Raw genomic sequence first — 17,902 nt, 5'->3', positions numbered from 1 at the left:
ATGAAAGTGTTCAGAGTGGCAGGAAGGGGAGAGAAGGAGCCCAGGATATTAAAAGGATCATAAATATAGCTTTGGAGAGAACTTCCTTGTTGCCAAGATTTAGATCCCAGCAATGAACTGCAGCACTCTCCTTATGTCCATAAGAAAAAATCAGTTACTAAGTGTGATTATGTACTTTTCTCTGTTTTCTAGTTAAAACAAAAGGAAATGTATGTTTACCCTATTCCTTTATGCTATTGTAGCTCTTCTAGGACTCAAAAATTGTTATGTTTTTTTTTCTTTCTTTACTTAGGGGATGCTGATGGAGAGCTAATAGCCAGACTTTGTGGTCAGGCTGCACCATCTGTTCCACTAGTCATAGCTGCCCCACAGGTCTGGGTACACTTTTTAAGTGATGAAAACACAGAAGATAAAGGATTCTTGGCCCATTACACATATGAAGGTAAATGACTTGCTAGACTGCTGCCTTTGCCAACTGAGGCACTTCTGGGGAATGTTGCCATTCATTTGGGGATACTGAGAATATACGTGATGGGATCAGCTCTTAAAGAGGCCCTCAAAGTTACACAGTCCCTGCCACTATTTATATCCTTCTAAAGCAAGCACGTGCTAGCAGCTGAATTTTCAGATTTATTTTCTGCCTCACTGCTCCCATTCCCCAAACTGCATTTGAGGTTTTGCAATGTTATGCAACACTCATGAAAGCTGGTTGCTCTTGGGAATAGGGATGTAACAGATAGCACCAGCCAAGTCTGACTTACTTCAAATAGGTCTCCAGAGTGCTAGCAGAGCTGAAATGCATTCTGCTGCTTGAACCTTAGCACTAATTTTGAAATCCACTTAAAGCCATATCAGTGCAAATTACACCACTTTGCCATTTATGTGCCAACACAACTAGTCTTCCTGTCACAGCTGAATTTAGCCTTGGGGCTTCTCTAGACACATCAACAACTTTTTTACTTGATTGTGTTGGTCCAAGAATGGCACTGATTTTCTTAAGTGTCTGAGATAAGTAAATGGAAGATAAGGTGGAAGAAGCAGCTCTAAGTGTCCGTTGGCTAAGGTTTTGCAGAGCTATATTAAGTGTCAGAAAAAATGCAAAGTTTCAAGGTCATTGCATCTGTTTACTCACTATTCAATGATAAACCTTTTAAACATGGATTTTCCCAAAGAAATTGTTCATCCTTACCTGTATCAGTCTAACTGAAATACATTTTAGTACTATTATAAGCTGAATAATCTTCCATTTGTTTGATTATAGTTTTCCGTTCCTAAAATGTATTGAATTTTTTTTTTCTTCAGCCTGTGGTGGTATACAGTCAGGCGAAGGGGGAGTTATCTCAAGCCCTAACTACCCAGAGCCTTACAGCAGTCTGACTCACTGCTCCTGGTTGTTGGAAGCCCCTGAAGGTGAAACTGTCACTGTGAGTAACGTAATGTCATGGTTATGTGCACAACTGACAGTGTGAGAAGAATCTTCTGAGTCTTGAGGAACAGATTTGAGACAAATTGGAAAATCAGAAATGTGGAGAAATGAAATATGTCCCCATCAACCTTAACTGAGAGGGGGAATGAAGATAACCAAACTAGACTGTGCTTTTTGAAAATCAGAAGGATCCTGTTATAACTTGACCTCAAAACATAGCACTGACTTCTCCTTTAAACAGTGACTTGGTTAAAAAACCTAGTTAGAAAACCTAAAATAACTTATTTTATTAGATATACATGGATATTCTCAATATCATGAGAATGAATATGAGGCTGAGGGTATTTCTTCTCCTCAGAGAAGTTACAAGCCACTAGAAAGTTACTTTTGTGTCTTAATGGTCTGGAAGATACTATGATTTCTGGTACAAATAACATCTATGAGATACTACTCTTATTTCCCAATAACTATTAACAGGTGCTCGAGGTACTACTTTCTTGAGTCAAACTCCTGAGAGACCAATTTAAGCACCTTTATAACCAAGCAGTGTGAAACTTAACTCACTGAATTATTTGACTGATTCTTTCAAGAACAGATCCAACCATTGATATTTATGGTCCAGGTCAGAAAAGTATCTGAAAAGCACTTTTGTTAAAACACATTGCAGATTTTCACATGTAATGTCTTTCATTAATTTCCCTATCATGTTTTCCTTGTTTACAACTAAAAAGGTATTTCTTAGAAATGCAAACCAGTAGTCCTAATTATTCTGCTGCATGATATTCTGACCACTGCCTAGGTACTTACTTCAGGGAATACAGGATTATTTTAAGAGAACACAAAGTGTCTATTTAATCCACAAGCTTGTTTAAAGCAGAACTAATCTTAAGCAGATGGAAGTAGATTTCTGTTTTGAAAGGACTGAGTGGCGGCCCCCTCAATGAAGGCAGACTAAATTTTTCAATATAAGATGCCAGTTTCAGTTGCTGGTCTGAATTTAAACCATTAGAGCTAAATTTATATTTAGTCTTTGACTGAGGCAGAGTTCTTTTGGAAATGAATACACACAAAATGTACAGGGGGAAATATTATGTGTTTGCTAAACTTTTCTACAAAGATCCTGCTCCTGAAACTGGTAAAAAAAAAGACTGATTGTAACAGGGCCAGGCAGTAATTAGTGCACATCAATATTTCAGCATCGACAAATGCAGGAGTCTACTGCATCAGCAATCTAAATCTTTGAACTGGAAATCCCACCTGTGTGCATATCACTGCAAGGACACATGGAATCAGTGTGGGAGGAAGACAGGGTCAGAAGCTGCCTGCCCCACCTAGACTGTTTATGTGCTGCTTCCAGGCCCACAGGAATGAACCATGGAACTGTTTCTGTTTTAATGGAAACTAACATTATTTTTAGCAACTGTTAGTACATTGATTCAGAATAATAGGAAGAAAAAAAAATCCAGAGCCTTCTGCTTACATAACTACTTGTATTTCATGACCAGAAGCCTTGAGTTCAACACCCACACATATTCAAGACTGTTTTGAAGCACATACTTAGCTTCAAAGTATGGTTAAGTCCCAGTAATGCCAGGTTTGAACCTATGCATTCCTTTTCCATTTCTATCTTCAAGCTAAGTAGCTGCTGTTACTTATAGTGGTAAGATTCCAAGCAATACTTACAGGAAAGCATCATGAAGCATGGGTTGGATTTCTAAGCATACCCAGAAATCATTGTACCAGGATGGCTACAGGATCTGGCTGGAATTGCTCTAAACCCTCCCTGGAGTGACTGGTTTTAGCACCTGAATGTCACTTTTGTGTGTTGCAGCTTACTTTTACAGCCTTCCATGTTGAAAATCATTCACTTTGTAAGTGGGATTCTGTTACTATCCTGAATGGTGGATCTCCAGGGTCTCCTGTCATAGGGAAGTATTGTGGAAACACATCCCCTGGGACAATTCAGTCTGGTTCCAGCAAACTACTTGTCATCTTTAACTCTGATCACTCAATTCAAGGAGGTGGCTTCTATGCAACATGGACATCAGAATCTTTAGGTAAGTTTGCATTAACTAACAAAGGAAATATGTGGCAACATCTTCAGCATCCCTGAAAGAAGGCAACATTAAAAAAATCAAGTATTAAACTATTGCTGTCTGATCTCACAGAAGGAAATAAAACTTAGACTGATTTTGTACTTTTTAAGTCTCATACTGGCAGCTTCTTGATGGCTGTAAATTGATACCATGTCCATTAGCCTCCCGGCAGTGGTATCTATTGTCAGTGACTATGAGACATTTCATTTTATGAATAACAATTGTTCCACAGTTTGATTTGGTTTAAAAACTTAAAACTAGGAAGAGGCCAGTTTCAAAACAGAGAGGCAGACAGAACTTCTCAAAGAGCACATGTCTCAACAGCCTAAACCTCTTCCACTGCAGTGGAGATGTTGGTACCCTTTTGAAGGTGATATACATGCAGGATTGAATGGTACATTTTTCAGAGCTACCATCCTTCTGTTGAGATTATCAGATCTCTCGATTTTAAAAAAAGGTAGCTCACTATTTGCACAGTGTACCTCAAGAAGTCAATAGAGGACTGAAGGCAAGTGTAGATGTGGCAGATAGTGTCAGGACAGAAATCACTGTGCCTTCCTACCTCAGAACAGAGCTGGCCAAGTGCTCCCTACTGTCACCTACAGCTGCAAACCTTCTGGCTGATGGTGATCACCTTTCTATCCATTAATAATGTAGCAGTGTCTTTTAGTAGTAGTGGCGGAGTGTCTTTTTAAACATATCAATAGTCTGCACTTGCATGAATATACACTGTCACTTAAGCAGGGTTTTTACACTGTTCTCACTGAGATTTCATGTGCGAGGAAAACCACTCTTCAATGATGTAGTAGACATTAGCCTACATGTACAATATGTATAGGTAGTATTCACTTTGTGAGAGGGTTTGGGGGTTTTTTATGTACCTGATTTCCTTTCTTTAGCTTTTTTCTCATTTGTTCACGAGAATCTCTGGTTTTTGGTATGTGTGATCAAAATCTGGCTTTGCATCCTTCTAAACACAAATGCCATTACTAACACAGAAGAATGAAAAATAAAATCTTCCTTTTAAAACTATATTTTTTTTAATTAAGAGGAAGAAAAGGAATGTTATAAACCTTTTTTTGCTCTTTATTCATCCTTTTACTACATCGTCTCGGAAATAATAAGGGTTGCTTGTGCTGTACGCATAGCCCTAGTAAATTATTCTTGGCATGGTATTTGCAAATATGTTTCAAATTATACGTACTATGTATAAAAACATGAGCTGCCACAGAGCCATGACCAGTTATTCCCCTTTATAAATGAATCTGTTAGCAATTTTTAAAGTCCTGTTTTCCAACCCTCTCCATAATCCCACTGAGATCCACAGGGCTGACTGGACTGGAGAAGTCACCATTTTGCCCTGGGTAAATGGATGTAGCTTGAGGAGATTCATATGTAGAACTGCAATATTTTCATGTTGCAGAGTGAGAAGAAAAAAGCATTCATTAGTAGATTGGGGTTTTTTCCCTAGAGTACTCTTCTGAATGGCTGTCTGTCATTATGTGCATGCTGTGGGGTGTGGGAAGGAACCTGTACAGTCTCAGGAGAAGCTCCTCATTAATGTGTTCCTGGTCCTTACAGTCTTTCAAAGCAATACTTGCTTCAATTTGCCAGGAGTGTATAGATGGACCAAAGCAAAAGTGTATGAACTGGCAAGGAGAATGAGCTTGTGAAGAAAATAAAGTGAAGTACAAAGAGAGACCTTCCCTAGAGTGTAACTACCTCCTTACTGCAGGGGTGGGAGAAAGAAAATTACTTAAAAGAGGGGTAAATGAAGTTTCAATGGGTATCAGGACTTTCCTCTCTCACTCTTGCAGGCACAGAAGGAAACAGCCATTCAAAGCTGACACCAACCAAAAATATTTGAACATCTCTCCCACCTGTTGCTGGTTTTTTGCAGGCTGTGGTGGAATCATTCATTCTGATAATGGTGTGATCAAATCCCCTCATTGGCCTCAAAACTTTCCCATGAACACCAGATGTACATGGACCATCACTGCACATGAAAGCAAACACTTGGAGATGACCTTCCATAGTAACTTCCATATTCCAGATAGCGATGGAAGCTGCCAGAGCAGTTACGTGAAGGTAATAATTGTTAGGGTTAGATCAGCAGAGCAGTGCTTTAAGAAGTCATGATTCCAGAATCCTGTTTTGCATTTGTCATGGTTATAACTGTCAAGGCACAAAATTCATGAAATATAAACTGAAGTCCTTGTACTAATACAGTCCATTTTCTGTGTGTTTTGTGAACTGGCTTGTATATAGTTTGAATTTTCATCTGTTCTTTAGGTACCATCACCCTCCTTGCTGCCCCAAAAATTAAAAATATGAAAAAAAAAAAGCATATATGATTTCAGAACGAGGAAATAACGAGAAAATACAGTGTAAATAAAAGATTACTCCAGTGAGTAAAAAAAAAAGAAGGAATTCGACACTGTAATTCTACCAAACTTCTTTATAAGTGTTTAAACTGTCCAAGTTGCACTAATCCTTCCTTTTTTTAATCTCCAAAACCAAAGATAGTATTCTTAGCTTTCATGTTGTCAAGAGCCTCTTGTTTTCAAAGCAATAGAATGAAGTGGACATGCCTTGCATTTTTCAGTGTCATTTTTTTCTCAAGCATTTGGCATACGTTCAGTGGTTTTGTGCTCATTTTCTCCACAGAAGTACAACTCCCACTTGAAATAAAGGGCAAACATAATTTGACAACATGTAGGAAGACTTGAGCAGCTGGATCAGGATGGTCTGATCCATACCTACCAACTCACAAACCACAGTTGCACTCATTTTTTAAGGCTGTGAAAGAAAGCCCTACAGCTAATAGATTTGTCTTTTCAAAGACAGTGATTAATTGATGTAATATGTTAAAATAAATTTCACTAGTATGGAAGTCTTAATGTCAACCAGTAAAGGTGTTTAATTTAAAATTCCTGAACTGCCCTGAATGGCATAAGCAGAACTATGTCAACTGGAGATTTCCTCCATAGAGAAAAATCTGAAAGTTTTGATGTCCGTTTCCATTTCTAAATGTTCAGTTTGACATGCATGAAGGTGTCTGCATATGAAAAACTGTGGAACAGATGTAAGTTTCTTCCATTTAATCCAAATTGAGCAGCCACAAAAGAGTAATCCAAAATCAATAGTGACTTTGCAAGACCTTGGCCAGGCTATAGACTATTAAAATTAATCCTTTGTGCATTCATTGCCTCAAACACCTGGTCACACAAATGAGGTGATTCATATGCCTACACTTACAGACTAACCCTTGGCTAACCCTTTGCTTTCTAGGATGGTTGCTTAGAGCTTCATGTGGTTGTTCTGGTTCCTCTCAATTTCTTTAAAACACATTATTTTAAATATCAAATACAATTTAGTTTTAATATATTTTTGGTATAAACTACCAATAAAGAAACTATGCAAACATATCAACAAAAATAACTTTATTATTAAAGTAAATAATTTGTATTTAAGCAGACTTTTTAAATCCTTGTCAATAAACATCTTGATTCAGGAAATTTTTTAAATGGTTAGAAACATCAAACATTTATACCTATGTTTCATTTTATATTTGTCTTGAAATTCAGTGCCTAAACTGTGAGCTTAAACTGTGCATATTTAAGTAAATACCTGAAGAGGCTTTCACTTACCTACCTAAACCTGCATGTGCTTCTTGAATTCAGGGCTTGATTGAACTTAAATTGGCTGTTGGTACAGTTGAAGTAATACTTTAAAAAAATTGTAGTTTTTTCTTCATTATATTTTTTGTGAATTTTATTATTTTCTTAACTATGTGATTTGATACTTGTCATTGAACAAGTCAATGCAAAATAAAAAAAATGGGAATCTTTTATTACCAAGACTAGATATTAGGAATCCAGATCTCCCAGCTCAATGCCTGTATATTATTCTAGCATTACAGTTTTTTGTTTTATTTACTCATGAATAACATAAGGATTGCATGTAATAATTCCTTGTATACATAGTTATGCATATTTATAGGGTGTATGGAGATAAGTAAACAGAGACAAAATGAAAGTAGGTAATGATTGTACATAACATATTTTTCTCTTGTCCCCTGGACCTGATCTATGTTTGCTCTGCTGTCATCAGGAATTCAAGCAAATGACCTCCAGATGCCCTTCAGAGGTCCCTGACAACCAAAGTTAATCACTGTGATTTACTCCCCTGAGTGCAGGGATTAGCTCCAATTTAGATCTCTTCGATTCAGTATGAGATGAATCTTAACCTAAGTCTATGGAAAGAAAAATTGCATATGTAATTTCTGGTGGGTTTCCATAACCTACTTGGGCTTTGAAAGCACTAAACAATTTCCAATCTGGCCTTGTCAGGTGTGGAGAGGAAAGGATGAAGAAGAAACAGCTTTGTTAGCCACAGGATGTGGAAGGTCAGCTCCTGATCCTGTTGTTGCTCCAAACAATGTGATAACTACAGTATTTCAGTCTCAGGACACTCCTGCACCAGGTTTCTCTGCATCTTTCATAAGCAGTAAGTAATATTAAAGCCAGATGGCTGCTCTATTAGTCTTTTTGGGATTAGTTTGATCTATGTGTAGCAATTCAGATCCCAGTCCAACAAGGTATTGAAGCCTCTGCCCAGATTTGGAAACCAAGAGTTTCCATACTGAATGCAGTGGAGCTCCAGTGTTGCTCTTGCCAAAAGTCCTCCATGAAGCTCTAACTTTACAGTTATTCTTAGCCACCTTTGTCTTTTCACTGTGCCCAGAAGAAAAGAATGGACTTTAAATTTAAAAAATGTATTTCTCTGTAGTTAAACTACATGGAAACTAAAGCTGTAATCTTAAAAAGGATCTGCTCTTCCGTCAGAATTTTTCTCCCTCTTCTTTTCAAGGCACATGCTGAAACTGTGGCAATTTCTCCTGTGTACGGTGTAGCCCATGCCCTTCACATAAATTCCTCACTACTTGCTCTGGCCTTTGCTTTGTTTTGTTGTATTTACATTTCATGTAGCTCAAGTGGCATTTCTTGGGTTGGCCTGTCCATTTCTTTAAGCATGGCATGTGCTCTGTGACAGTCAAACCCACCAAAAGTGGAGGAGGTAGTTCTCAGCTGCCATAGGTTGGGGCTTTTTTGTAGGATGCTGCCAAAGGAAACCACTTTTCCTTCACAGGATTCAGATTAAAACAGTGAGAAATCAAGTGCTTAGATGAAGACAATATTGAAGTATTCAGAATTCTGAACTGAAACTGCTTTTGTTTTTATAATGTTTGCACTAATGTTGTCAGTAACAACTAACAACCTCTTAGTGGAGACAGTCACAGGCTTCATATGCTTGTTCCTAATCTTCTGCCAGCATTTCACTGTGCACTGCATTCTTTTAAAGCTTTGACTTAAAATAAAGAAAAAAAGGCCACACGAGTCATTAGGAACAGAAGGAGCTCCATGAAAATGAACAGTTCTGTGTGCCTGAAAAATTCTGGGTGGCAAACCTTTCCTACCTCTGCACATAGCAAAGCAACCCAGAGATGGCCCTACAGCAGACTGCATCCTCCTGGATGTCAGTCGCATTTTCAAATGAGATGGAACTGCAGCTGTGTCCCAATAACCCTCCTTCCAATTCAGGTACCTTTGTATGTACTAAGGGATTTTGAAATGTGCAGGCTCCATGCCCATAAGAACAGCATTGTCCTTCTGGTCAGTGGCTGAGTACCCATGGTCTGGTCTTATCTAAGAGTGTGACACTTTAGTGTGACACGGGGCCTTGCCCCATGTTTGTCAAAAACACTGCTCTGTATAAGACCTGCTTTTACCATTGTGATATATATTACTCCCCCTGGGTTTTTACCAGCCTCCTAAGGAGAGATGAGGTCCTTGTGTACGTTATTTCTTTTCTTACTGTAAAATCAGGATGATGTTACCATCTGGATTATAACTGTGCCTTATTTATTTGTTTGCAGGATGTGGAGTAAATTTCACCAGCCCTGAAGGCCGTATTGTCTCTCCTAACTACCCCCATCAGTATGATAACAACCTGGACTGCAACTATATCATAGATCAGGGACCACAGTCTCTGGTGATCCTAGAATTTGAGACTTTTCACTTGGAAGGTAACTTGTTCTTCATAATTTCAGTATGTATTACGAAGTGTATCTTCTTATTTGAAAACACAGAAGTCTTTTATTGTGGAAAATCATAGATGGTTTGATTTGCTAGTCCATTCTGAAAATCTTTTACAGATAAACACTTATAGTTTCCAGGGTTCAGGTCACTGAAGGCTTCTAGAAGAGTGAAGATAGATCTCACCTGTTGAATACTTATCAGCAATGAAGGTGGGAATTTGCCACGTTCTTGGAGTATAAGAGTGACTACGGCTAATCCAGCTCTCTGTTCCTGCCTTTTTTTACCATTCAGTCTTACAATCTTTTTGGTCTTAGGCCAGCTGTTTTGCTTTCCAATGCTTCTGTTCCTTAACTGGTAAAACAGATATAAATATACTTGGGTATTTAACAAGAATATGAGAACACAGAATTGTGAAACTAGCTGAAAGACTACAGCAATGGAAACTGTATAAAAGTTGTTACCCATGGGCAAAAGGCCCTCCTGCAATTATCAAACTTGGCAGCATTTAGCCAAGCAATAACAAGTTTAATGTCCTAATCCCATTGGTTACAGTGGTAAAACATTCTCAATTTTGATAGGATCAAAATTTTATGAGTGGAGATGCCATGATAACATAGAGGAATCAATATGTCCAAACTACTTGGGTGACATCATATATTTTGAGGCCATCTGGTTCTCTTGAAATTACCTACACAAAGAGATTTTTGACTAATTTGTTACTAAGATGGGTTGTGTGATTTGAATTTTTCTTCAGACCAAACAATAAAGTCAGAAAATAGTCTTCTTTTATTTTGGTTTTTAAGTTTCCAAACTATTTTGAATTCAAAAATATTCTGGTCCAAATGTAATTTAGGTCTGAGACAAAGGTTGGATTTGACTATGATTTCATCTGAAGTATTTTTGTCATCCCCTAATACAAACCACTGCTTTAAGAGTTAATTTTTTAATGAAATGTAAATCACAGAAATTAGGGAATTTCTTCACGTAGAATACATCATTATCTATCAGACACACTAAGCATTAGGCTGCATCAGATTGTGCCAACTTTGACAACTCTATGAGTACATTACTGATGCGTATTCTGTCTGTTCATTCGGTTAATTTGTAAATTGATTCAAGCGTTTATTATCAAGAAGATTAAAGCAAAGAGGTAAGTGATACAGATACAATAACAAACATAGACCTAAACAAATACTAAAAATATTGCACTTCTTGCAGGGCAATTTGTTCCTTAGGCTACACCAACTAAAAGTCCTGAGTCATGTGAAAGAACTGTGGATATGAGCTTAAGGACATCTGCTTAGCAAATGACACTCTTCAGCAGTTGATTACTAATGTTTTTCACAAAGTCTTAAAATACAACTCTGTAGTAAAGAAAAACTGCCTGTGTTTAAATTGCAAAGAAGATTAAAACCACCTCCTTGCAAGCTATCATTGTAGAAGTGAAAACTTTTTCAGCAGTTTCACTGAATATATTTAGCACATGTGCCCAAGGGTTTCCAGTGTGAATTCTCTTAGTTCTTTTGCAAGGGTAGGACAACGTTCAGCAGCATCTGCTAAAAACATTTCTAACTATTCCATGTGCAAGTAAGCAATGCACCTGCTTAGATTGTTGCTGAGTGTGGCCTTTAAAATTTAAACCATGTTAATACAGATGTTCTGGATTAGGTTTTAAAGTTTAGCTACATGTCCAATTAACATAATTTACTACCTATTTGACCTCTCAAAATAAATTTATTGGGTTTTTTCCCCATGGTTTTTTAGTAAAGAAACGAAGTGTCTAAAATAAGGCCTGTAAGGCATATATATGTCATTGACTTTAACTGGTTGAGATATCTTTTCCGGAATATTAGAAGGCCTAAGGTAATTGCCTATAGTGCAGTGACAAACTGCTACAAAATTAATTGACTTCATGGGTTAGTCACAGATCTCTGCTGTAGAGTAGTTACATTTTCAGTTATCATAAGACGCCTGTTCTGATTGTAAAGAACTACTCCAAATGAGGCAGTTAACTCACAGCCACGACACAGTGTCAGTATCTGGAACTAAATGAACATGACATTCATGTACTAAATATTAAATATGTATTAAGAACTAAATATAGCAAGTAACAGAGCAATAGAGAACTGGAGGAAACTGCATTTGTTTATTTTGTGATCAAAATTTAATCTAAATTGTCTGCTTCCTGGTAGGTAGAAAAATTTTTATCTCACTTAGAGCCCCTGAAAATAGACATCTAATTTAGATAATCATCTAGATTTATCTCCTCCTATAATGAAGTGTAAAAGTACTTTAAACTCAGAACCAAATGTGTTATGCAGATGGAGTGAATTGCCTTCTGGAGGCCTCTCTCACTCTCTTTACCCGTTGACTATTACAGGAAGCCATAGGTAATAGCTTACACAAGATACCTGAAATTTAGGAAGGAAAACGTAGGCAAGATTAACCCGATGAATGGAGTTTGGCTTAGTCTCTGTGATTTCCTTGCAGCCTTAAGAATGTCTCTTCCTGTGCCAAACTGAATATAGGCACAGAACTCTCTTGATTTTCCAATTTCATGAAATTGTGTAAGTTGCCACTTGCTTCTTGTAGTACCACCTGCATTGTTGTGCTTGGTTATTTTATGAAGAACCAAACAAATAGGTGTGGGTTTGTTTTCTCAGCCCTACTTCTGTTACAGTGATAAGTGTCATCTTCCATATGTACTCCCTCCTTGGATCAAAGGTCTATACAAATCAAACATTAGAATTAGTAAAAAAACCCCTTATTTGTCTACCTTAATAGACTTATTATCTAAGAAATATTTAACCACATACAGTTTTGCGTACATAAGCTTTATTCAGATTAACATCCCTACAAATGCACCTCTAGGACAGCTATAGGAGTGTATTATTAAAAGGTTGTTATACTCTTCAAGTATAATATCCAATAAAGCCTGAGTCCCAAAGAGTGGAAAAATAGGGAAAAGGGACGTAGGCTTCCTGCATCATCTGCTTAGAATTCTGTATTATTTATACATTCTGCCTACAAAACTACTGCTTTGTGTTGATACTGAAAAATGTTTGACCTGGAAAATGTTTTAATAACTTGTTTATTTCTCTTTTTCTTTTTAAACATGCATCTGTAATTTTGCAATCTAGGATAGAGTCACAGCTTTATTTCGGAGTCTGCTCTATCTGCTTTCTCAGTTGTTACTAGGCAATTCAGAAAACAGACAAGTTTTGCAATAGCTTATTTTGAAAGAGGATATATATGAGAAAGATTTGTAATTCCTTGCTTTCAAAACAATATCTTGTGCTATGAAGCTGGTTAACACATTGCACAGGGTATATTTCTGCGTAATAATTCTTCTACTTTAGTAATTACTAATTGTATTGTCATTTATATCAGCAGCCAGGGTTGTGAAACAAAATCTTACTGTCTTAAGTTTTATAAGCTTTAAACAGAAAGGTTCTACCTCAAAACTAAATGAAACAGAATCTATGGCTATAGACAAGGAGATGGAAAGAGGAACTTGATATTAGTGATTAGATAGTTAGGGGCCCAAATTTGGTCAAGGTTTTTGTGCAGGCATCATATCAAATAAATTATTTTATGAAGAATAATGAGACTGGACAGAAATTTCTGCTAAATGGAAAGGAGACTACCCAAAGGCATATTTCAAAATGTAATGTAAGGACAACTGAAGCTCTTATCATGTGAACTTTGGAGGCAGGAGTCAATGTATCCATGCTGAATGGTACCAAGAGATGATAAATAGAGTGCAGATAGATAAAAAAGGCCTTGAAAGCAAATGCATGCAGCAATTCAAAGAAACGGGGATATGTTCAAAATGTCAGGCCAAATAAATGATCTCTCCAGAAGTGTTTGGAAGAAATATTGTCAAGGCTAGAGGACTGAATGGTACAGTATCCATGTTGGAAAAATCACTGTTTCTCAGATGAAAGTCATAGCTATGTGGAAGGACAGGCATTTATCTGAAAGATAGTAACTGGAAACTTATGGGGTCATCAGCACAGAGATAGTAGTTGCATCTGTCCTTGCAAATGAGATTATACAGAGCTAATGTGCAGATAAAGAGAGAAAGACCAGAAAGAAGTTATCTCATTGAATCCTCATGGATGAATCAGAAGAGAAGATATAGTAATACCAGAAGGATGAGCAAAAGCTCTTAGGAGACAAGGTTTTATGAAGAAAAACAGTGCTGGTTATGTGAAAAGTGGTTGTCAGCTCAAAGAGGATATGGGTCTTACATCTGGCTAAGAACACATCTCTGGAGACTCATGAAAGCTGTTCCATTGTAGTGTAAGGGACGGAAATTGGTCTAGAAAAGATCTAAGATTACATAATTAGCAAAAATTAGCCATAGAGAAGAATTGCTGATGATGTGCTGAATATGTGTAGAGGCTGAAAGTATGATATGAGGAGAATCTGAGGCTGAGGCTTATTTACGGAATAATGCATTTAATATGGTGAGAAATTAAGGAAAGTGTAAACATGAGAATGAGCTACAGGATAGAGATCAAACAATTATCAGTCTTGCCAGGAACCATGAGTCATAACTGATATTGGCCCAAACAATGAGGATTCAAAGCTAGAAATTAAGTATTTTGCTTACAATCCTACATCAACCATCTTATTTTTTTCCAGTGCAGCAGTTCAAATCAACTCATGATGAGTATTATGGACATTTGCTTTGCTGAGAAATTTATTTCACTTCATGCCTTTCTCCAAAGTCTTTACAGAAAATTACCTAAGTTGATTTCTTAAATCTTTTCCATTCTGAAATTGCATTCATCTTGATTTCTTTTCTCATTTGCATTTTAAAATTATTATGGTTTTTAAAATTGTATTACATTATCAAGTATTCTAATAACAGGATAGGACATGAAGAATATTTTTATTAATTATTTTACTAACAGTGTAATCAGCTATCTAATGTGGCTGGTTTTCAGCTTAGTTACTCTTATTAGAGTCAGAAAAGCACCATGTAATATTTCCATATTGACATAATTGTAAAGCCTGTTGTCTTCACTGAGACAGAAGGAATTTTTAAAATTAAATCTCCAGAGAGGATCTAAAATACACCTGACTGCTGAGATCACTCTGTTGTTCTCATGAAACAGAATTATCACTCCATTCCTATTTGTCATCCTGTTCAATTCAAGTCATCCTGTTTCCTACAATAGAAAGAAGCTTGTTTTGACTGGACAACATGAAGGAATCACTCCACTGAGACACTAGGCTCAGTATCAGTCCTATTAAATTTAGATCATTCCCTATTAAGCCTTTGCAGTTTAAATAACTGCTCCATTATTGCTAACAGGTCACTAAACATGATAACTTACTCAGTAAGCATGTGACATCCCAGCTTTCATTAAGCTTGTAAATGATGAAAAAGGCAAAGAAAACATTAAGTTCTTTTTTAAGCATAACAGTTAATGAAACTCATTTTTCAGTAGGTGTGTGCTGTGTTTTTCACTGACATAATTAATCCAGCTTTCTTGCACAACTCATGTGGCTCTGTTCTTGCTCCCACCATACATCCCTTGGTGCTATCAGCTTGGGTACCACCAACTTCTCCCCATGCTTACAGCTTCCAGCTGGACAGGGAGGTGGTGCCATGGCTCTGAGCTCCCAGGGTGCTGGTGGCTGGTGTTCAGCAGGTCTCTGCCTGAACTCACAGCCCTTACACTGAAAGCACAACTTGTCCTTCTTTGAGGACATTCCTCTGGCACTCTAATTCAGCTACTGACCTTCACAAAATTTATATGAACTTACTATTTTTGAGACCTCTTGCCTCAGCTGAATCTGTTTGCAAACAGGTGGCTAGAAAGTCCAGTAGGTAGGGCAGGGAGACAGAGAGAATGGCTCATTCCTCCAGAAAGTTAAGTGCAAATGAGAAATTTGAAACCAATGGGAAAAAAATAATAGAATGCCAAACTCCCCGTTTCTGTGTTTCTTAGTGCTTTTTTTCACTCAGTGAAAAATCTGCACTGATTTCCCCCCTCAAACAGATTGCTTTTGAAAATCATTGCAAGATTACTTTTACTTTTTTTTTTTTGTCTTCTGAGTCAAATTAAAGAACATGGAATTAGGTACTCAATAGTTTGAGGGAATGTAGGGAGAAAGAGGTGAGCTCTGAAACAGGCTACTGCATGGCCTACTTTTTCATTTTCCAAAAATCTCACTCTTAGTGATTTAATAGTCCCTGCACTGAGTGCTGAGTTCTGCATTAGGGGAAAGAAATACCAGGTAGTTAGTTGCCTGTAACAAAAGGTGTGTTGCTTTTATCTGCAGAGGAGATCTGTGCTTTCATTGGGTCCTCTCATCTTCTCACAGAGAGTGTTCATTCAACTATGAACTCCCACAAAATCAAGGGGCCTGGAGCTTTTTCCAGATCATAGGATGTGTTGAATGAGACAAGTCTGATGTCTTATATACAAGGTCTCTTTGCCTTTTTCTGCCCCAGTTTTATTGCATGTTAAAAACTGTCATTTGCTTTCTCAGCAAGCAAATGAGATCCTGAGTTCCCTGAAATGGAAAATAATAGAAAATATAATCCTTATCCTGTGTGAGGTCTATATACTTGCATCTCAGTAAATTACATGTAAAATATGCTGCTAACACTTGTGCATTATATGTCCATGCAGCCCCAGCACTCCTGAGCAGAGCTTGTCTTTATGATGGAGTGAGCATCTTCAGCGGGATGAGCGTGACCCTGCATCCTCTCATCACGCTCTGTGGTAATGAGCTCCCTGCCCCAGTCAGTGTCTTTGGACCTATGCTGCTCAACTTCTACACAGACTCCCACATTGTAGGCTTTGGATTCCAGGCAAGATACAGAACACTTGGTGAGTATACACTGTCCTGTGTTTTCATATGGTAGAAATATTCCAGCTGGATAATGGTTCAGTGTAGGATATGTTCCACCTCATTTTGGGAATACCTCAGATGGATGTGGATAGTTCATTTTCCCTCTCCAGGGGGAACAGCTCTCAGGACGAGGACATGGAACTGTTTGGTGCATGTTAACACACAGACTTATGTGTTACCTCACACACAATTCTCATTTCAAGGCTCTACATAGGACCAAGTCAGGAACTGAAGCACTTTTCCTTTGCTGTAGAGAAGGAATGCAACCATTTTTGGCAGGTTATTTTGTTTGTTTGTTTTTACATTGTTTAAGGAGAAATGTGACCAGTTTACTTAACTTATTTCACTTAAAATATTTTGTCACATAGAGGAGAATGGTCTTATTCTCAGTTATTCTGAAACTATATTATACCATACAGGAAGCAGAACATGATCTTGAAATAGACACATCTATATGCCTCCATTTGATGACCCTCTTGCAGTGCCAGGTATTAATGTAAATAAAAACTGGGATATAGATATATTTTTAATTTTTGACAATTATTTTTACCAAAAATAATTATTTTTGTCAGTCACGTGAGATCTATTTTAAAGAGCAAATGTGATTTCAAAAAAAATGTTTCCAACTGACTTTAGAATTTACATCTGCAGAAATATCCCAAAAGATTGATTTTATTTTCAAAACCAATTTTAATATTTTTTAGATTTAACTGGTAGAGACTACTTTTATGTTTGAAAGCATAATTTTTAAGTGTAAAGTGTGAGTTTGTAACTTTGGTATTTCCCTTAATGCATTTCTCATGTTCAAAGCCACAACAAAAAAGCACAAGGCTAAATTCTTTATATGAAATGAATGGCCTGATACAGATAAGACAGAGGGAATGGCACTGAGAAATGACAATGTGCAGTTAGTCATGGAAAAGACCTTCATAACTCACTCAAGTCAGTTGCTGCTATCTGACTTGTGACTTTTGACATTTGAGAAAGATGACTGCAGCCTTATTAGCTTGTTGTTGTATACAAACCAGCTCCTGGCAATTAACATTCCTCTTCCCCCTAGTTGTATTGTTTGCTGAAAAAAAATTAAAAAAGCTCCCTGCTCCTAGTGTGGAATAATGCTAATTCTTTATCCTCCCAGGTCCTGTCCTTTATCTGCCAGTGCTGTAGGCTGCCAGCCTGAGAAGCCAGGGGCTCTGAATCCAGCACCACCCTGTATGGGACTGCCTTTGTTAAGGTGGTGACCTGGGCAACAGCATCTTCTTTAAAACATGAAAAACTGTGTGTGGCTTTGAGCTAATTTATCAACAGGATGCAGGGAAACTTTTTTTTTTTTTTTTGCTAAGGTTAAGATTATAAAATAAAGGCTGAAGCTAACAATGGAGATTAGAGTTGGTTTTATAATA

General features: G+C 37.3%; 1 protein-coding gene across 1 annotated transcript in view; it reads left to right on the top strand.

Annotated features, from left to right (window-relative positions):
* Nucleotides 1-17,902, top strand: part of CUBN (cubilin) — a 143,453-nt gene that overhangs the window by 106,464 nt on the left and 19,087 nt on the right. The window contains exons 51-57 of the mRNA XM_018075753.2: nucleotides 293-442; nucleotides 1,303-1,424; nucleotides 3,258-3,483; nucleotides 5,423-5,610; nucleotides 7,875-8,031; nucleotides 9,461-9,610; nucleotides 16,277-16,477. Of these exons, the coding sequence (XP_017931242.2) occupies nucleotides 293-442; nucleotides 1,303-1,424; nucleotides 3,258-3,483; nucleotides 5,423-5,610; nucleotides 7,875-8,031; nucleotides 9,461-9,610; nucleotides 16,277-16,477 (1,194 nt within the window). The remainder of the gene's footprint in view (nucleotides 1-292; nucleotides 443-1,302; nucleotides 1,425-3,257; nucleotides 3,484-5,422; nucleotides 5,611-7,874; nucleotides 8,032-9,460; nucleotides 9,611-16,276; nucleotides 16,478-17,902) is intronic.

Source organism: Manacus vitellinus, unplaced genomic scaffold, assembly GCF_001715985.3.
Source record: "Manacus vitellinus isolate BGI_N305 unplaced genomic scaffold, ASM171598v3 scaffold_3_pilon, whole genome shotgun sequence".
In the NCBI taxonomy this organism is placed as follows: domain Eukaryota; kingdom Metazoa; phylum Chordata; class Aves; order Passeriformes; family Pipridae; genus Manacus; species Manacus vitellinus.
Note: the sequence above shows the minus strand (reverse complement) of the source record. Positions and strands in the feature narration are given on the sequence as shown.